Genomic DNA, 22,608 nt, shown 5'->3' on the forward strand with positions numbered 1-22,608 from the left:
TTTGCAGCTGTGACTTATTAAACTGATAGTTCGGTAATTTTCACATCTGTCAACACCTGCTTTCTTTGGGATTGGAATTATTATATTCTTCTTGAAGTCTGAGGGTATTTCGCCTGTTTCATGCATCTTGCTCACCAGATGGTAGAGTTTTGTCAGGACGGGCTCTCCCAAGGCCATCAGTAGTTCTAATGGAATGTTATCTACTCCGGGGGCCTTGTTTCGACTCAGGTCTTTCAGTGCTCTGTCAAACTCTTCACGCAGTATCGTATCTCCCATTTCATCTTCATTTACATCCTCTTCCATTTTCATAATATTGTCTTCAAGTACATCGCCCTTGTATAGACCCTCTATATACTCCTTCCACCTTTCCGCTTTCCCTTCTTTGCTTAGAACTGGGTTTCCATCTGAGCTCTTGATGTTCATGCAAGTGGTTCTCTTATCTCCAAAGGTCTCTTTAATTTTCCTGTAGGCAGTATCTATCTTACCCCTAGTGATACTCACTTCTACATCCTTACATTTGTCCTCTAGCCATCCCTGCTTAGCCATTTTGCACTTCCTGTCGATCTCATTTTTGAAACGTTTGTATTCCTTTTTGCCTGCTTCACTTACTGCATTTTTATATTTTCTCCTTTCATCAATTAAATTCAATATATCTTCTGTTACCCAAGGATTTCTACTAGCCCTCGTCTTTTTACCTACTTGATCCTCTGCTGCCTTCACTACTTCATCCCTCAGAGCTACCCATTCTTCTTCTATTGTATTTCTTTCCCCCATTCCTGTCAATTGTTCCCTTATGCTGTCCCTGAAACTCTGTACAACCTCTGGTTTAGTCAGTTTATCCAGGTCCCATCTCCTTAAATTCCCACCTTTTTGCAGTTTCTTCAGTTTTAATCTACAGATCATAAGCAATAGATTGTGGTCAGAGTCCACATCTGCTCCTGGAAATGTCTTACAATTTAAAACCTGGTTCCTAAATCTCTGTCTTACCATTATATAATCTATCTGATACCTTTTAGTATCTCCAGGATTCTTCCATGTATACAACCTTCTTTTATGATTCTTGAACCAAGTGTTAGCTATGATTAACTTATGCTCCGTGCAAAATTCTACCAGACGGCTTCCTCTTTCATTTCTTAGCCCCAATCCATATTCACCTACTACATTTCCTTCTCTCCCTTTTCCTACTACCGAATTCCAGTCACCCATGACTATTAAATTTTCGTCACCCTTCACTATCTGAACAATTTCTTTTATTTCATCACACATTTCTTCAATTTCTTCGTCATCTGCAGAGCTAGTTGGCATATAAACTTGTATTACTGTAGTAGGCATGGGCTTCGTATTTATCTTTGCCACCGCATTCCTATTTTCCTATTCATTATTAAACCTACTACTGCATTACCCCTATTTGATTTTGTGTTTATAATCCTATAGTCACCTGACCAGAAGTCTTGTTCCTCCTGCCACCGAACTTCACTAATTCCCACTATATCTAACTTTAACCTATCCATTTCCCTTTTTAAATTTTCTAACCTACCTGCCCGATTAAGGGATCTGACATTCCACGCTCTGATCCGTAGAACGCCAGTTTTCTTTCTCCCGATAACGACATCCTCTTGAGTAGTCCCCGCCCGGAGATCCGAATGGGGAACTATTTTACCTCCGGAATATTTTACCCAAGAGGACGCCATCATCATTTAACCATACAGTAAAGCTGCATGCCCTCGGGAAAAATTACGGCCATGGTTTCCCCTTGCTTTCAGCCGTTCGCAGTAGCAGCACAGCAAGGCCGTTTTGGTTAGTGTTACAAGGCCAGATCGGTCAATCATCCAGACTGTTGCCCTTGCAACTACTGAAAAGGCTGCTGTCCCTCTTCAGGAACCACACATTTGTCTGGCCGCTCGACAGATACCCCTCCATTGTGGTTCCACTTACGGTACAGCTATCTGTATCGCTGAGGCACGGAAGCCTCCCCACCAACGGCAAGGTCCATGGTTCATGGGGGGGAGGGGGTGCATCAATAACTTTGTTTAATCATGCGACAGTTAGTCTCACCAAGCCTTTCTAAACCTAGCAAGCATCTCACTGCTTACAATGGACAGGAAATTCCGGTGCTTCGACAATGTCGTTTGCCTGCCACTTACAAATCTCACACTAGCACAGTGAATTTTACTGTGTTGAAATCAAGAGACAGTGAGAACATATTTGGTTTAGATGCATTTAATTTTTTGGCCTTAGCATCCACGACCATATACTTTCCATATCAGCTTGTGATCCAAAAGACAATTTAGCTAGCTTGTTTAAGGAATTTCCTGAACTATTTTCAGAAGACATGGGAAAAGCTAATAACTTGGTAGCATATGTTACTTTGAAAGACAATGTACAGCTTAAGTTTTTTTGGGCCTGCCCTGTTCCGATTGCTTTAAGAGACAAAGTTGTCAGTGAATTGAAAGACTTGCAAGATAATGGTGTAATTGCTCCCATTCAGGCTAATGAATGGGCAAATCCTCTTGTTTTGTTGCCTAAGCCTTCTGGTCACATTCACTTTTGCGTTGACTTCAAATCTACAGTCAACCCACAGGCAGTAACCATTACCTCCCCCTGAGGAACTCATGGACAGGCTTGGTGCAGGATGTTACTTTTCTGAGATAGATTTGCATGATGCTTGCTTGCAGATTCCATTGGATGCAAAATCACAGAAAGAGTTTGTTGTAAATACATACTTAGGACTGTTCAAGTATTTGTGTTTGCCTTTTGGCAGTGCTTCCACACATGCTACTTTTCAACATTACTTGAAACAGCTGACTGAAAAAATGCCATTTTGTTCAAACTACCTTGATGGCATTGTTGTCTCAGGTCGTACACCAGAGGAACACATTGGCAGTTTGCATACTATTTTTTTGTTGTAGTTTTCAGAAGAGGACTCAAGTGTCATCTCAAAAAGTGTGACTTTTTTCAAACTACAGTACTTATGTCATGAGATAAACAGTCATGGTGCACACCCCCTCCAATGTCATTTGCTTGCAATCCATGACCTGCCTGTTCCTCGCAATGTGTCTGAACTGCAGTCAGTACTAGGCAAGATGACGTACTACACTCTGTTCATACCAAATGCCGCTCAGGTTGTGGCTCCATTGCATCGTTTGCATCGCAAAAATGTACTTTTTGTGTGGACTAAAGATTGTCAAGATGCATTTCAGAAACTCAAAAATGCCTTGTTCAGTGACAGATGTCTAGTACATTTTCATCCTGCCAAGCCAGTAGTTTGCAAGTCAACACTTTTTCCTACGGAATTGGCCCTGTTCTTTTGCACAGAATTGGTGCACAGGACAAACATATTGCTTTTGCCTCAAAGATGTTAAATAAAACTCAGTACAATTATTCTCAAACTGAAAATGAAGCTCTTGCTATTGCGTATGGTGTGACAAAATTCCATCACTATTTGTATGACTCAAAGTTCTATTTAGTGGCAGATCACAAGCCTCTGCAGTCCTTGTTTCATCCATCAAAGCCGGTTCCTACACACACTGTTCAAAAGTTACAATGATGGGCTTTATTGCTTTCACAGTATGAAATTGTGTACAGACCTACGCCCCATCTTGCCTTCCTATTGGCCCAAACGCAGATTTTGATGCATCTGCCAAATTGATGTGCAGGACTCTGAATTGCTTGGAATCTTTTCCCTTGCACTACAGAAAAATTGCACAGGCCATTGAAGCAGACCCAGATCTGAAGATTTTGATGCATTATATTCGCATGTCTTAGTCTCGTTCATTGAACAGTACAGCAGTTGTGTGCTGATATTTTGCACATCGGGATAATCTTTCAGTTCAACAGGGTGTGATTCCAGTTCAGAATGACAATGGAAATCCCATTTGCTTATTCACAAAGTGTTGCAAAAGGATGTATTGTGGTTGCTCCACCAAGGATATTGGGGAGCTGTTTGCACTAAACAATTAGGACACCGGCACTGTACTTGGCAGGCATATTGAGCAGATGACATCACAGTGTTGCCCATAAGCAGAGAACCAATCTGCTCCACCACAGGCATTCTCAGTTTGGCTTAAGACACAATTGCCGTGGCAACGTCTGCATATAGGCTTTGCAGTGGTAGGCACTTTTAGCGAGTTTGCATTTGCAGTGCCTACAGCTTCTACTACATCATGTAGCACCATTCAAACATTGTCCTTAATATTTTGTATCAAAGGTTTGCCAGAAGTACTTGTTTCAGACAATAGACAACAGTTCAGTTCAAGTGATTTTGAACAGTGAACGCAATGGCATTCGTCATCTAACAAGTGCTCCATTTCTCCTGCAGTCCAATGGAGAAGCAGAATGCTTTATACATACTTTCAAGCAACATATGGCCAAGGTTCACACTACCCACACACTGGAACAGGCACTGCAACTCTCTTTTGCCTCTTATCACTTCCACCCACGAGACAGACCATCACCGGCGGAACTTCTGCATAGTCACCTCCATTGGATGCTGCTACACTTGCTATGTCCACCACAGCATCCGGTGCCACCAATTTTATTCATGGTTTATGGCAACTGTGGGCGCTGGGAAAGAGGGATGATCCAGGAACGCATTGGCTCTTATATGTAATTAATTGCAGGTCCCGATGGTTTGCAGTGCTGCCACCAGAGCCAAATTCATGCTTGTCATTCTGCCTGTGATTCTGCTGCTTTTCTTCCTCCAGATTCACAACCTTGTGGAACTGCATGGCTTTCGCAGCCACCCACTGGTGCGACCAGGGGACCCCAGGAGGCGCAGATGGATGATGCGCCCTCACCCCTGCTGTGCTCGCTCGCTGACCCCATGGACCTGAACCCGCCATTGCCCTCGCCATTCTTGCCCCAAGATATACCCTCAGACCTGGATGTGTGCCCTGCCAGCAGTTTTCAGGAGGCTGTTTCTGTTGGCTTGCAAGCCAGATGGAAGGGTATGGTTGGGAGTACGCCGTCCTCCACAGCTACGACTTCTGGCTCATCTCTAAGTCCAGCGTCTTGCCTCCCTCCTTGTTGTCAATTGCAGCCTCACCATACAACAGTGGTGCAATATTTCAAGGGGGGAGGTAAGTGCTGGTGTGAGCTGTTGCCAGCACACTATGCAGCAAAGGGGTTGTGAGAAGATCGACAGAGGCCAAAGTCAGACTCGCAAGAAATGCGCCATCAATGCCCTCTTGGCCTCCAGTATTGACATTGTCGCTGCAGACCAGAGGGTCTAGTGAGTTCCAGTTAGTAATCAAATGAGTCAACTAGTCTAGTCATCAGTCACAGCCCAGAGGGAGTTGCAATAGGAGTTAGCTTTGCCTCTAGCTCAGAGATAGGCAGTACGTAGTGACCAGAATAGTGTACATAGCAGACTTGTACTTCACCAGTTGTGAGGCTAACATGGTCTATTATGGAGAGCTTGTACCACAACACCTGGACTGTCTTAAGTATTTTTCTATTCTTATGAATAAAGAACCCAATTAATATATGTGTGCAGTTGGTGTTATAGAAAGAGTATACCGGCGACCAACCAACATCCTCTCCTTGCTTCCCATGGTACAAGCCTACAGAAACAATGAGATGACACAAAAAAGGGAAGTGTGGGGGAGTAACAACTGTAGAGGGAGAACAAGGGCTGAATAAAGTATGCAGGTTCAAATGGTTGTAGGTTTCAGTGGTTGTACAGAAATGAAGAGAGTTGCAGAGGATTGACTAGCATAGAGAGCTGCCCCAAGGCAGTCTTTGGACTGAATAGCACAACAACAACACATAACCAATAATATTAGAGAGTGTAAACAAAGTGGTTGCTCTTTAGGCAGTAAGTGATAATGGATGTTTTCTGTTCTTCATGCATCCTATACTATACGTGCATTTGCTGTACAAAATGCAGCCCTACAGGATCAAATAAAGTTTAATTCAATTCAGTACCTCTGGCAATAGCAATAAATACAGAAGATAACATTATTAAAGTGCTACAAATTGACACTGCTATACTGATACATGAACTATCATTACTGAAGGATGAAAATCTTGAGCTGAAGAGTAGTAAAATATGTAAGTGTGTGAATTTTCTAGTGGTAAAGTGAAGCCTCAAAAGCATGCACAGTGAAACAAGAAAATATAACCACCAAAGCCTGCAAAGTGATGAATCCCAGGTATCAGCAAACACATCCATAGCAGTTACTGAAGAAGAACTAGCTGAAAATTCTAAACCAGTAGGTAAATATCAGTCGATATGGGTAACATACAACAAAAGCAAAAATTAGTCACAAAATAGTGAAAGGATAAAGAGAAAAAGGAATTTCTCATAATAGGCAACTCTGTGTACCTGATGCAAAAATTTACTTCCATCCTGCACTCAATTTCCATTAATTGAAAAACATCTGACCTGAAATGACAGATCTCTTGATGAAACCCTCAGGAACTACGCACATCAAAAAAAGTTTTGAACTCCTGAATATAGACATTGACTGTGGATATTGTATCACAGACACAGTCCCTTTGACTGTTGGGAGATGTCACTAAACTCGCCCAAAGATGTAAACAACCATGATTGAGCAGTGCTTAATAGATGGAGGGGGCCCAACAACCAATCAGTTTCAATCATTCCACCAAGAAGGAAATGCATGGCTTGTGCTATCATAGTTAAACCATGCCTAGATGGCCAATACCACAGTTTAATCATGTCCACATTGTTACTTTGTGCCAGGAAGGGCTCTCAACAATGGAAGTGTCCATGCGTCTCAGACTGAACCAAAGTGATGTTGTTTGGACATGGAGGAGATACAGAGAGACAGGAACTGTCAATGATATGTCTCGCTCAGGCCACCCAAGGGCTACTACTGCAGTGGATGATCACTAACTACAGATGATGGCTCGGAGGGACCCTAACAGCAATGCCACCATGTTGAATAATGTTTTTCTTGCAGCCACAGGATGTCATGTTACAACTCAAACTGCGCAATAGGCTGCATGATGTACAGCTTCACTCCCGACGTCCATGGCGAGGTCCATCTTTGCAACCACAACACCATGCAGCATGGTACAGATGGGCCCAACAACATGCCAAATGGACCGCTCAGGATTGGTATGATGTTCTCTTCACCGATGAGTGTCGCATATGCCTTCCACCAGACAATCGTCGGAGACGTGTTTGGAGGCAATGCAGCCAGGCTGAAGGCCTTAGACACACTGTCCAGCAAGTGCAGCAAGGTGGAGGTTCCCTGCCATTTTGGCGTGGCATTATGTGGGGCCGACATACGCTGCTCGTGGTCATAGAAGGCACCGTAACGGCTGTACGATATGTGAATGCCATCCTCCAACAGATAGTGCAACCATGTCGACAGCATACTGGTATGGCATTCGTTTTCATGGATGACAGTTCATGCCCCCATCATGCACATCTTGTGAATGACTTCCTTCAGGATGACATCGCTTGACTAGAGTGGGCAGCATGTTCTCCTGACATGAACCCTATCGAATATGCCTGGGATAGATTGAAAAGGGCTGTTTATGGATGACATGACCCACCAACCAGTCTGAGGGATCTACGCCGAATCGCCATTGAGGAGTGGGACAATTTGGATCAACAGTACCTTGATGAACTTGTGGATAGTATGCCACAACAAATACAGGCATGCATCAATGCAAGAGGATGTGCTACTGGGTATTAGAGGTACCGGTGTGTACAGCAATCTGGAGCACCACCTCTGAAGTTCTCGCTGCATGATGGTACAACATGCAATGTGTGGTTTTCATGAGCTATAAATAGGACAAAAATGATGTTTATGTTGATCTCTGTTCCAATTTTCTGTACAAGTTCTGGAACTCTCGGAACTGAGGTGGTGCAAAACTTTTTTGGATGTGTGTATATAGGGTGTGTTTATACATGTGGGGACAAATTCACTCCATAGTATTGGTGAGGAACAATGTGTCAGTGAAGCTACAAATATTATTCAAACTGCCAGGAATTAATACATGGCTTGTAGGCTTGTAATTTGTAGCATAATATACATGTCAGTAAATGGTAAGTATGTAGATGTGTTAAATTCTAATATTAGAGAGAACTGTAATAAATTAGTAGCAACATTCATAGCCCTAATAAGTTTTTAAGTAACTTATGTCTACGGGAAAATGGTTTGCACAAGATGTTTAGCAAAATGTTAACTGACGCTTGTCAGATCCTAAAAAGTAGAGGAAATTAATAACCAGTTATGGGGATGTGAAATTATACTATGCACAAAAAGCCGATGGCCAAAAGACTTTATAAGCAAAATTGTGCTGAATACTATTCATACAGTTCCAACTACATATTTCATGTATTATGTGGTACAACGTAAATGGTCTACATGTTGACTACTGAAACAACAGAAATTATAAAATTGACAAAATGCAATTTAGTCTGTCTGAATGAAGGAATGTTACAGTTGTTTGTCTGAATGAACATTGGTTGGCAGGAGATACGTTAAACATTGTAAATGAAGTTGAAAAGTGAGGGCAGCCACAGTTTCAGAAAAAAGTAAAATGCATAGAAACTTTTATGTACTTGTTAATTTTAATAAAAATTATACAGAAAGAAATGATTTAAGTTATTTAATTGAAAAATATAATTTTGAAGGTTGCATGAAGAGCTAAGTTACTGTAATTTACATTTATAGAATCCAAGGAAAAGTGACATCTGAACGTTTCCTGTACGCATTTCATAGTTTTCTCAAATATGTAAGTAAAGAAAAAAAGTAATGGCAACTAACATCAACATCAATGTTGTAAGTGGAAGCCGAAGACATAAAAATACATTGATTTAATCAAATAACACAGCTTCAAACCAAATTTATCACAGTCTATGAGAGAAAATGCTCAATCAGCAACCTGTGTAGATAATATTTGTGAGGGTTCAGAATTCCAATGAATTAAATTCGAAATTTTATCACAAATATTAAAGTTGGGAAATTTTCTGTACCTTCATAGACTACATGTGTGCAAGCATCCATACAATTACTTTTGTTACAGCTCTAATAAGAATTTAATGGGTCAAAAGATGTTATTTGTGTTAATATTATATCTTAAATATGTGCAAATATTTGTTTTGTATTTTATTATTTGTTTGAGGCTCTCCTTGAACAGTGAGTGGTGGGTAAGTTTGATAGCAGACATTCCTACACCACAGCAGGTGTTGCGTGGAGCTACTAACACCACACAGAGTGCCACTGAGGGTCTCAGACTGCCACATTCCATGGATATGAAGTCAACAGTTTAAACAAATGAAATACATATTGTTATAAATTTTTCATGTGTGGAGTGTGAGCCTAGTCACTGCTCTGACCAGATAATTGTACTTGTATGGAATATTGGCATGCTTTCTGGTTAAAATAAAAAATACACATAATTTTAATTTTCACTTAACAATATGTCAGAATTGGAATTGCTTTCAACGTCCAGAATATGCATCTTTTCGCATTTCTTTCCATTCATTATTCTAAATGTTTCATTTTTGGTATTACAGTACAAGTTCAATTTTTTTATAAACAAGTGGTCACATAACACAGTACAACTGACATCAAATTTAAATGCAGAAATGAAAATTATTGGTCATGTACAGAGCAAACTTATGCAAATCTCGTACCATGTTGTAATATGACACATAAACACATACCTGGCTGCAGCAGGCAGCTGCTGGGTCACCAGAAGATGTCAAGCTGCCACACCAAAATTCATTCCCTGGCAGCGCATTGCCATCCCATGCATATGAAACTACAAGCAGCTGCTCAGGATTGTCTACCAGCCGCGACTGCGGCTCAGCTTGTGAAAATCGCACTCTTACATGACCCACGCGGCCACCATCTCCAACACCACGCAGTGTTGCACCCTCCGAAAACCAGGCAAATCGCACCTCAGAAATATGTGAAAGTGATGGTAGCAGACGCTGAATGCAACTAGCAAATGCGTCAAGGAAATGGCGTTCCTGTGAAACAATATTAGGGTAACAAATTAGAAAACAGTTCTTTCTTATCTGTAAGCATAACCAATTGAACTTTCTGCCTTGGTTCAACACATACACACTCTCTCTCTCTCTCTCTCTCTCTCTCTCTCTCTCTCTCTCTCTAACACACACACACACACACACACACACAGCTGAACAAGAAAGAAATTGTCACCAGATATATAATAAATGATGTGTTGCACACAGTGACTTACTTTAACTTTTGCAATAACACATTTCATCCAGTTTTGTACTGTCAACAGTAGAACTGTTTGATTAATTATTTAACAAATACTAACAAAGAGATAGAGGGGCTGGCCAGTACTTACCTCAGCTCAGTACAGCCGATAGATACACATAAAACAGAACTGAAAATTTACATTCCTAGCTTTCGGAACTTTGTTCCTTCATCAGGGAGGAGAGAGGGGAAAAAAGGGAAGAAGGGAAAGTGGATTCAGTTACTCACAACCCAGGTTATGAAGCAACAGGGAAAGGTAAACAGGGAGGGTAGCAAGGATGGAGGCATGGTTGTCAGAGAGAAGCCAAAGATATTCTACTGTAAGTACTGTGCCAGCTTCAAACCAAAGAGGATGCATACAGAAGTAAAGAGGTATATAGTATAAAGATAAACACAACTATGTAGGATGAAAAGATGCGTGAATGGCTAAAGAGGAAAGGGAAAGAGGAGAAGACTGAAGAGTGAATGGGAGTGAGGTGGTTTAACGTAGGTTCAGTCCAGGGGGATGGCGGGATGAAAGGATGTGTTGGAGTGCAAGTTCCCATCTCCGCAGTTCAGAGGGGACTGGTGTTGGGTGGGAGAAGCCAAATGGCACATACGGTGTAGCAGGTTCCTAGGTCCCTAGAATTATGCTGGAGGGCATGCTCCGCTACTGGGTATTGGGCATCTCCTAGGCGGACAGTTCGTCTGTGTCCGTTCATGCGCTCAGCCAGTTTGGTTGTTGTCATGCCGATGTAAAAGGCTGTGCAGTGCAGGCATGTCAGTTGATAAATGACATGTGTGGTTTCACACGTAGCCCTGCCTTGAATTGTGTATGTTTTACCAGTAGCGGGGCTGGAGTAGGTGGTTGTGGGGGGATGCATGGGGCAGGTTTTGCAACGGGGTCGGTTACAGGGGTAGGAACCGCTGGGTAGAGAAGGTAGTCTGGGAATATTGTAGGGTTTAACAAGGATGTTACGGAGGTTAGGGGGGCGACGAAAGGCAACTCTGGGTGGTGTGGGGAGAATTTTGTCAAGGGATGATCTCATTTCAGGGGTTGACTTGAGAAAGTCATATCCCTGGCGGAGTAATTTGTTGATGTTTTCGAGGCCAGGATAATACTGGGTGATAAGGGGGATGCTTCTGTGTGGTCTGGGGGTAGGAACATTGTTGTTGGACGGGGAGGAATGTATTGCTCGGGTTATCTGTTTGTGGACAAGGTCTGCAGGATAGTTGCGGGAGAGGAAAGCACTGGTCAGGTTATTGGTGTAGTTGTTGAGGGATTCGTCACTGGAGCAGATACGTTTGCCACGAATACCTAGGCTGTAGGGAAGGGAGCGTTTGATGTGGAAAGGATGGCAGCTATCAAAGTGAAGGTACTGTTGTTTGTTTGTGGGTTTGATATGGACAGAGGTGTGGATGTGAGCTTCAACAAGATGAAGGTCAACATCCAGGAAGGTGGCTTGGGTTTTGGAGAAGGACCAGGTGAAATTCAGATTCGAAAAGGAGTTGAGGTTATGGAGGAAATTAAGGAGTGTTTCTTCACCATGAGTCCAGACCACAAAGATGTCATCTATAAACCTATACCAGGCCAGGGGAAGCAGCTGTTGGGTCTTCAGGAAAGCCTCCTCCATGCGGCCCATGAAGAGGTTGGCATAGGAGGGAGCCATCCTGGTTCCCATGGCCGTTCCCCTGATTTGTTTGTAGGTCTGGCCTTCAAAAGTGAAGTAATTATGGGTGAGGATGAAGTTGGTAAGTGTCATAAGGAACGAGGTTTTTGGAAGATCTTCGGGTGGGCGTTGGGAGAGGTAGTGCTCAAGGGCAGAGAGACCATGGGTGTGTGGGATGTTTGTGTAAAGGGATGTAGCATCTATGGTGACAAGAAAGGTTTCAGGTGGGAGAGGAGTGGGAATGGATTTGAGGCGTTCTAGGAAGTGGTTTGTGTCTTTGATGTAGGATGGGAGTCTGCGGGTGATAGGTTGTAGGTGCTGATCTACCAGAGCTGAGATACGTTCGGTTGGGGATTTGAAGCCTGCTACAATGGGACGGCCAGGATGGTTCTCTTTGTGGATACCCAGTAGCGGAGCATGCCCTCCAGCATAATTCTAGGGACCTAGGAACCTGCTACACCGTATGTGCCATTTGGCTTCTCCCACCCAACACCAGTCCCTCTGAACTGCGGAGATGGGAACTTGCACTCCAACACATCCTTTCATCCCGCCATCCCCCTGGACTGAACCTACGTTAAACCACCTCACTCCCATTCACTCTTCAGTCTTCTCCTCTTTCCCTTTCCTCTTTAGCCATTCACGCATCTTTTCATCCTACATAGTTGTGTTTATCTTTATACTATATACCTCTTTACTTCTGTATGCATCCTCTTTGGTTTGAAGCTGGCACAGTACTTACAGTAGAATATCTTTGGCTTCTCTCTGACAACCATGCCTCCATCCTTGCTACCCTCCCTGTTTACCTTTCCCTGTTGCTTCATAACCTGGGTTGTGAGTAACTGAATCCACTTTCCCTTCTTCCCTTTTTTCCCCTCTCTCCTCCCTGATGAAGGAACAAAGTTCCGAAAGCTAGGAATGTAAATTTTCAGTTCTGTTTTATGTGTATCTATCGGCTGTACTGAGCTGAGGTAAGTACTGGCCAGCCCCTCTATCTCTTTGTTAGTATTTGTTTCATATCTTATATGAGATTTTCCATTAATCATTTTGATTAATTATTTATAAAAATAAAATGTATTAGAAACAAAAATGTTGTCATATGGCAGTGAGATTTCAATTGCCTGAGACTGCAGTCGTGTGTGGGAGTTGTGCTTGCGTGAATGCGTCTGTGTGTGTCTGTCGTCTGTTTTTGATTAAGGTCTTACTGGCTGAAAGCTTTATTTGTGACAGTCTGTTTGTTGTGCCTATCTGCGGCTCAGTATCTCTGCTATATTGTGAGTAGCAACTTTCGCCGGCCAGGGTGGCCGAGCTGTTCTAGGAGCTACAGTCTGGAACCGTGCGACTGCTGTGGTCACAGGTTCGAATCCTGCCTCGGGCATGGATGTGTGTGATGTCCTTAGGTTAGTTAGGTTTAAGTAGTTCTAAGTTCTAGGGGACTGATGACCTCAGAAATTAAGTCCCCTAGTGCTCATAGCCACTTGAACTAAGTAGCAACTTCCCTTTTCATAATATTGTCAGATGTATACATTGATGAAAAAATTACGTAGAAAATCCATACAGTAGAAATTCTGAGACATATAATTTCAGCTAATCAACATCATGAAAATGTATATTAACTTTAGAAATATAACAAGAATGTGCTACGGAATGTTGGTTAAGCACTCAGTTATGTAAAAGGTATTCATTTTTCCATAACAGAATTTTATGTGCTCAATTTAAATTTGTAAGTGAAACAGATATTCACAAATACAATACTAAATATAAAAATGTTCTACTCTTTAGTGAGTCTAATTTTTGCATGAATAAGGGAGAAATACACCATTTCAGAATTCTCTGACAACTTATGAACTGAATTAACCTGTTAGACAAATAGGAGCATTGTAACCACAACAGCTTTTGTGACACACTTGAAATAGGCCTTTTGGAGAGAATATTAAATATAAACAGGAGACGTGTTTTAAAATGTAGATTAAAGTTGTTTGTCCTTGAGAGTTTCTTGCATACTGGTACCATAGAGGAATTCTTGAGTAGGTACAAAGAGGTAGTCAGTTACAAAGGTGTAAATGGTGAGGATAAAATGTTTTTAATAATGATGTTCAGTTTTTGTTAAAATCATACTGCACTTTACATTCCAGATAATAAAGTTTATTATAAATATGATCCATGAAATGTGGAACTAACTAATTAAATGTTTCTCCTACAACACAGTGGATTGATTTAGTTACGAGGGACAAATCTGTCACTGTCACCACTGCCAAGCAGTTTCATATGGCTGAGAACAACAACTTGCCTCTTAAGTATCTGAAGCATATTGCTTTGTTAGCTCAGAATTTTTATTTACCACTGATCTTCTGTAAAAGTCTAGCATATTATTATGGAACAATTTTATTTATATCAGGAAGATGAATGGAATATCAACCTAACACAGCACTCATCTGTAGAACTTTACTTTCATTTTGATGTTCAAAGCAGTGACACAATAAAATCAATCTCATAATGAAAATTATATTTAACACTACGTCTCAGTGTCTTGATTTATGAGAATTTTTAACTACATCATGTTTTGGAGAATCTGCCTTTAATTCACAAAAGGGTGAGTATAGGATTGTTTCATCATGTATCCAATCAAGTAAAATAACCAATGACTACCTAAAGGTGTGTTTACACCTGTGCAAATTTCCATGTGCACTACGTGCATGCAGCCATTTCACAAAGAGGCAAGGAGGTACACGCACCACTGCAAAGTCATGCATGCTTCTGAATTGTGCACACGGGGGTGCAGGAGTCTCCCCAGATCAGACAGGGAGACACATACCTCACTTGCGTGTAGGGCAAGCACAGACATGCAGTGACCAGTCACAGGATGCACAGGTATAAACATGCCTTAAGAAAGCTTTAAAATAGATCACAATTATTTATATTGATATTAACTATTGCATTTATACAAAGATCATTTTTGAGAAAAATGCTGAGATGTTACAGTTTATAATTGGTGATAATGTAATCATTTCTCAAACTGACAACATACACTACAGGAATAACAAAGTAGTTTGCTAAAAATGTGCGAATGAATATAATCAAAAACAGAGCACCACAAACAAGGATTTTTAAAAGAATTATATCATGTTCACTTTCAGCTGTATTATTTATTACAATATCCATGATTGCAATTTGGAGCTTGGGTCATTATAAAGTGGTAATATGAGGAAAAACAACAGTTCACAACATTAATAAATGAGTAAAATGAATGTGAATCATCACATACACCACCAGTGTATAAGAAGTGGGATTAAATCTCTCAAAACTAGATTCATCATTTCTGCACATTTTCATAACGTTCACTGCAATGGTCAAAAACACGGGGGAATTCATTTTTGTATTAACAAAGAAGTTGAATAACAAGTTCAACATGCTATTATAGGTCAAAATTACATCAAATAAATATTTCATCCAAAAATGTTTGCAACTGATTTGAAGGATGAGTGAGTAGGAACATTCTTGAGGATTCTGACCTGATGCTTTGAAATGCGCCATACTCCAAGGCCTGCTCCCACAATGTGCACTAGGGCAGTGGTTCCAGCAGCCTCAGCACGAGATGCAGCTTCCAGTAGCAGAGTTTCAAAGCTGACAGACATTCGCCGCTGGTACAACATATTGTCAAACAGTAGAGTATCTCTATCCCCTAACTGCAGCTCCACATAGCGATCAATACCACCACTGCCTGTGGAATAAATGAATTACATTTATGGCAAAGTACTCACTTCATTTGATATGTTTAGTTGGACTACACATACAAACAGATTTCTACACCTGCACCTTCACTTATACTTTACAAACCACTGTAAAGTGGGTAGCAGAAGATACTTCCACTGTATCATGTATTCAAGCATCTTCTCATTTTATTCACTTATGGAACACGGGACAAATAATTGTTTAGAGACTCAAAATTTCATCAAAATGAAATATTTGTTGGTGGAGGTAAATCAACTAGGGGATTATTAATAATTTTAATTAAAAGGTGTCTCTGTGCACAATGTAATTAGTCAAATTTTGTTTTTGAGATCTCTATAAGAGCAATTTATAGGGGGGTTGTAGCATACTCATAGATTCCTCACTTACTGCTGATTCTTGAAACCTTGTAGGAAGGCTCCCATGAGAAATTATGCATCTATCTTCAGGTGCCTGCTACTTCAGGTTTTCCAGCATATGCATAATGCTCTCTCATGGATCAGTTTCATACCTGTGACTATTTGTGCTAGCCTCCCTTCTATACATTCAATATTTTTTGTTAATCTTATTTTGTGTAGGTTCCATATACTTAAACAGTATTCCATGATGGATCACATGAGTGTTCTACAAGCAGTTTCCTTCAGGACAGACTGAAACTTCCTTGTATCATACCAATGAAATGAAGTCTGCCACATTCTTTACCTATGACTGCATGCATATGATCATTCCATTTCATATCGCTACAAATCGTTACACCCAGATATTTGAACAAGTTAACTGAATCCAACTATCACTCAGTGATATTGTACTCATAGGGTACTTCAATTTTTAGTTTTGTGAAATGCACAATCCTACATTTCTGAACATGTAAAGCAAGTTGCAATCTTTGCATCATACTGAAATCTTACCACGATCTGGCTGCATATCTGTTGTAGTCACACATATCATTCCATGGGAGTGAGATGTATCTCTACCTTTTCTTGGTGGTGAATGATACTCGTTACAAAATACTGTACATAGAAAGAAAATAATAATATAATATGTACAGTACAAATGTGCAGATACTGTGGATTGGTTTTATTTTTATTGTGCATGTGGTGAGTCATACTGAAAGACGAGTGCTCTTCAGCATGGAATGGCAATCACTGCACCATTTCGAGAGGAAATAGCTGCTTGGACAAGGAAATAAATATTCTATGGACTGCCATTCTGCCCTGGGGATCATGGAATTCCCAAGAACTTGTATATCAAGAACAGAAAAACATTGTAATGGAAATGAGGTGAAATTTGTGATAAACACTGATCTTTTGAATAAAAGCATTAATATGTTCAATTAATATGAGAGACTCATGTATTTAAAGTGGAAGATAATACATGTTAATCCACGAATACTGTGGAGATTTTATTCATAAAATGTAGTGTAGAAGAGACTGTATTTTTGGAATTTAAAGTAATTATTACAGTCTTGTTCAAGAAGCCCGGAAGACCTGAGAGATATATGGTAATACTACTAATGTAGTTGCACTCTCCTATCACCACTTACACTAGTCATGTAACTGGCAAACTGTATAATTTCAAAGGGAGAGCCATCATGAAATGACATGTCATACACCAGCTGTTATGTAAACACTGTTTGGCCTTTCACAACAGCATGACTACCACTAAGTCATCAATTAGGATGAATGGGCATAGGCAGAGGGTGTATACCAGCAACATACAGTATCCTGTTGCAGAGCATGATCTGGAACATGACAGTCATGACCTCGGTGCCTGTTTCACCACACGCACCATCTGGTTTCTTCCCCCAGATACCAGTTTCTCAGAACTCCGCAAGTGGGAACTAGTGCTACAACATGTCCTTGGTTCTCATGACCCACCTGGCCATATTTTATGTTAATTTCTTCCGTTTCAACATTTCTCACAGTAACTACTCCTTTCTAGTTTTCCACATCTTTCATTTTCTGAACATCTATTTTTCACCATCCCCCTCCCACGTCTGTTATGTACAGTGCACTTAGTTTACACTCCTATTAACTCATGCACAAGATTTTAGCAGTAATCTCTGTCTTGCATATTACCCAGTCTTGCACCTTTAAGCTATCAAGGTTTTCAAATTGTGTCTGGTGCATTCCCCAACGATCAGTCTTTCATTCTCATCCCATCCAGTAAGTCTCCCCTGACCTGTAGTTCTGGGTGACTTTCTGAACTCTAACCCTTTTTGTAAATCTCTCCAGCCCTTTTCCGGAAGGTAACTATATTGTGCGCTGTTTGAGGCTTTCCTGACATAGTATCTGCTTGAAAGTTTCACAGGCATTGCGTTGCATGGTATTGTTTGAACTGCACAATGTTTCCGAGAGGCAGCTGCTTGTCATCTTCAGGCACTACTGTTCCTAACTGTTGTGCTTTGTCAATTTACGTGATTGTCCACTAAAAAAATGTAGTTGCCAAAGGTCAGGGGTAGAATATTATTGTACAGGATGTCAACATCTAGTGCCCCTGGTGGGTAAAGGGGCTGTGGACTCTGCATGTGCAGTACAGGAAGGTTGACCACAAACCACAGATCTCCACCATACATGAACAGATGAGGTGTTGGTATCCAGCTTAACTATCATGGCATCAGTTCCCCATCTGCGCTAACCCATTGCATTTGTCTGCACCCGATTATGTCTTTGTGCCACAAATTCTGGTTCTATGATTTACTGAGTTGAAATTCCATGTATCTTTTAATCAAGTCTTTAGAAGAATTATCCATAGAGCAGAGTGACTTGAAACTTCTCAGCGAAACTACTGAAGATGTAAGAAAAGAGCTGAAAGGCAATAACTAGGATTCCAACACCCAACGAGAACATTGACACCGATGAAAGAAAAGCATTCCAATCTTTAAGAGAAGACACACAAATGGTGATTTTATCTGCTGACAAGGGAAACATTACTGTTCTTCTGTATGTAACATCTCATTACATCTTATTTTGGCAAGATGATGGATTTACTTCAGGGTTCAACACATCATCATACGCAGAAGGATCCAAAAACATGCTGCTGTATAAGACATCTGTTCTCCTTAAATCCAGTCAGTTTCCTGACCATCTGAAAAAAAGCTTAAGAGTACAAATGCCAGCTCTGCCAAGACTTCATGGTCTGCCAAAGACACATAAGGAAAGAATTGTGCTCTGCCACATTGTGATCTAACAAAACATTTGGCATATCTTTTGATCCCTTTGATAGGGAAATGTGAAAACCTTACATGGAATTCAGATTTTATTTGGTGACTGAAGAACCTGTGCCTTAAAATGAATGGTCTCTTTGTTTGCACGATTGCCTCTGGTGGATTCACTACATCCCATAGGAGCTCCTTCACACATGGCACATGCCTCTAGGAACTTTCTGCATGACGCTGAGATACTCTCATGGCCACAAAGAATGGCAGATTAGTCCCTGATAGAACTCTGTAGGGCCAGTTTGGACTTTCACTTCACCCCAGTGCCAATTCAGAACATCAAGGACCAGCTTGCCTCAGGAAAAGGGCTGGTTTAAGGCACAAGTTACACAAGTCACTGCTTTGGCACCAAACTGAGAGGGGTGTCAGAGGCATCACAACTGGAAGATTTCTGTGCAGGACATATCACTTGCAGCACCAAGCTGAGATGGGTGCCCAGGTGCAGGATTTCTATGCAGTGTGTATCTCAATTAGTAGTAAAAACTGACGAGGTGAAAGTGTAGGAGGGGAAAGGAGGGGAGCCACCAAATGATAAGTGGAAAAGTGTTCTTGAACTGACCCTGCTCAGGAGAGGATATATTTTTATGACACCCTTTACAATGGTGTCAGTGCATGCATCCAGCTGAGGTGTGGTGCAACATTATACTGCTAAGTAGACTCATTCTCTCATATTCTTTGCAAATGTGACTCCATTTCAAAATTGCTCAAATAACAACACATATTTTCTCAACCAGGGATGTTTCATTTAGTTTTCTCCTCCCCTTGTGTGTGCTTCAGCTTTTCTATCAGGAAGCGAATTTACAGAAGAATGGAAAGCTGGTAGAAACCAACTTAAGGGGAATATCGGTTTGGTTCTGGAGAAATGTAAGAACATGCAAGGCCATACTGACCTTACGGTTTATCTTAGAAGATAGACTGAAGAAAGTTTAACCTACAGTTATATCATTTGTGGATTTAGAGAAAGCTTTTCACACTGCTAACTGGAATATACTATTTGAAATTCTGGAGGTAGCAGAGGTAAATTACAGAGAGAGAATAGTTATCTTCAACTTGTACAGAAATCAGACTTCAGTTATAAGAGTCAAAGAGATAAAAGGGCAACAGCACTACAGAAGATATTCAAATCAATGTTGTAGCCTATCCGTAATGTTATTGAATCTATACACTTAGTGAGCAGTAAAGGGAACCAAAGAGAAAAGTGGATGCTTTTTCTCAATGATGTTCTATTTCTGTCAAGGACAACAGAGGACATGAAAAAGCAGTTGAACAGAATGACTACTGTCTTGAAAAGAGTTTGTAAGATGAATATTAACAAAACTAAAACAAGGGTAACAGAATATAATAAATTTAAAACATGTAATGCAGAGGTAATTAGATTAGGAAATGACACAATGAAAGTAGATGATGAGTTTTGCTATTTGGACAGCAAATTAACTGGTGATGGCTAAAGTAGAGAGGAATGATGACAGGAAGAAAAGCATTTCTGCAAAAGAGAAATTTGTCAAGTCTTTTCTGAATAGATTTGTAAGTACTGGAGCCTTGGATGATAAGATGATAATAAGCTTTCAAAATATGATGCTGTAAAAGTATTTTGAAAAGTATCTAGGTAGACTGAATAACTAATGAGGTGTAGTCAACCTGTCTCTGCTCCACAAACCACCTTACAGTGTATGGTGGAGGTTACTTTTGTGTCCAGCTATCACTGTCCCCTTCTCCTGTCCCACCTGCAAATGGTTTGCAGGAAGAACCAAAACAGTTGCTGGAAAGTCTCCATCTACATCTACATCAACATACATACTCTGTAATCCACCATACGGTGCATGGCGGAGGGTACCTCATTCCACAATTAGCATCTTCTCTCCCTGTTCCACTCCCAAACAGAACGAGGGAAAAATTACTGCCTATATGCCTCTGTACGAGCGCTAATCTCTCTTATCTTATCTTTGTGGACTTTCCACGAAATATAAGTTGGCGGCAGTAAAATTGTACTGCAGTCAGCCTCAAATGCTGGTTCTCTAAATTTCCTCAGTAGCGATTCACAAAAAGAACGCCTCCTTTCCTCTAGAGACTCCCACCCGAGTTCCTGAAGCATTTCCGTAACACTCGCGTATCAGTAACAAATCTAGCAGCCCATCTCTTAATTGCTTCTATGTCCTCCCTCAATCTGACCTGATAGGGATCCCAAACACTTGAGCAGCACTCAAGAATAGGTCGTATTAGTGTTTTATAAGTGGTCTCCTTTACAGATGAACCACATCTTCCCAAAATTCTAGCAATTAACCAAAGACGACTATCCGCCTTCCCCACAACTGCCATTACATGCTTGTCCCACTTCATTTCGCTCTGCAATGTTACGCCCAAGTATTTAATAGACGTTACTGTGCCAAGCACTACACTACTAATGGAGTATTCAAATATTACGGGATTCTTTTTTCCTATTCATCTGCGTTAATTTATATTTATCTATATTTAGAGTTAGCTGCCATTCTTTACACCAATCACAAATCCTGTCCAAGTTATCTTGTATCCTCCTACAGTCACTCAATGACGACACCTTCCCGTACACCACAGCATCATCAGCAAACAGCCGCACATTGCTATCCACCCTATCCAAAAGGTCATTTATGTAGATAGAAAACAACAGCAGACCTACCACACTTCCCTGGGGCACATCAGATGATACCCTCACCTCCGATGAACACTCACCATTGAGGACATCTGAGCTCAGATCTCTCTAATTTTACCTTCACAGACTTTTTGCAAAACATACTCAGGAGGGAGCAATATAATGGTCGATTCTTCTAGGAATGTACACTCTGTGAACTTTAAAGCACATCATGATGCAAAACATCTCTCTTATTGACACCAGAGTTTGCTGAGCATCTCTGTGATGTTTCAGTACTTGCCAAATTAACCTGTAAGAAAATGTGCTGCTCTTCTTTGGTTCTTCTCTATTTTCTCTATCAATCCTGCCTGATGGGGATCCCAGACTGATGAGCAATATTCAAGTATTGGTCAGATGAGGGTTTTGTAAGCTACCTCATTCATGGGTGGGCTACTTTTCCTGAGTATTCTTTCAATGAATTCAGCCTGGCATCTGCCTTACCCACAATAAATTTTATGTGGTCATTCTACTTTAAAACATTCAATACACATACTCCTGCTTATTTTATGGTTGTAAATGCTTCCAGTAATGCTTCTGCAATCATGTAATTATATAATAACAGTCTTTCTGCCTATTTACGCACAATAAATAACATTTGCTTATGTTAAGGGTCAACTGTCAATACTTGCACCAAGTGTCTATCCTCTGTAGGTCTTCCTGTACTTCATTACAATTTTCTAGTGTTGCAACTTCTCTGTATACAACATCATCATCCACAAAATACATCATGGAACTTCTGAGGTTATCCCCTGGGTCATTTATGTACCAGGTGTCCCTTCTAAAAATCTTCAGGTGCCTTTTCTTCTATGTTTTGGCTGATATTTGCAGTTTTGATTTTGCAATGAGTAGCTGAAGTCACCCCAAAAAGTACCACACATCATGTCTTTCATCTGATGCCCAGTGTCAACAGAATGTGTCGAACTGTTTCCTTTTACAAACAAAATTATTTTTAAAGTGGAATGTTACATGCCCATTCAATAGAGCAGTCCCAAAATAGTTTTGTGTGATATTAGTTTTAGGTGTCAATATGCATTAAGAGAGACACTAAAACATGAAGAACAACCAGCACTCCAACAGCAACATAGCAGCACTGCAGTCAGTATAGGCCAGGATAGTGCTGTCACTGATTAAGTATTG

General features: G+C 40.8%; 1 protein-coding gene across 1 annotated transcript in view; it reads right to left on the reverse strand.

Annotated features, from left to right (window-relative positions):
• LOC126484041 (uncharacterized) overlaps nucleotides 1-22,608 on the reverse strand; it is a 124,963-nt gene that overhangs the window by 11,315 nt on the left and 91,040 nt on the right. Inside the window, exons 5-6 of the mRNA XM_050107377.1 lie at nucleotides 15,373-15,581; nucleotides 9,650-9,958 (exon numbers count right to left, since the gene is read on the reverse strand). Coding sequence (XP_049963334.1) covers nucleotides 9,650-9,958; nucleotides 15,373-15,581 — 518 coding nt within the window. The remainder of the gene's footprint in view (nucleotides 1-9,649; nucleotides 9,959-15,372; nucleotides 15,582-22,608) is intronic.

The sequence above is a fragment of the Schistocerca serialis genome, chromosome 6 (genome assembly GCF_023864345.2).
Source record: "Schistocerca serialis cubense isolate TAMUIC-IGC-003099 chromosome 6, iqSchSeri2.2, whole genome shotgun sequence".
Taxonomy (NCBI): domain Eukaryota; kingdom Metazoa; phylum Arthropoda; class Insecta; order Orthoptera; family Acrididae; genus Schistocerca; species Schistocerca serialis.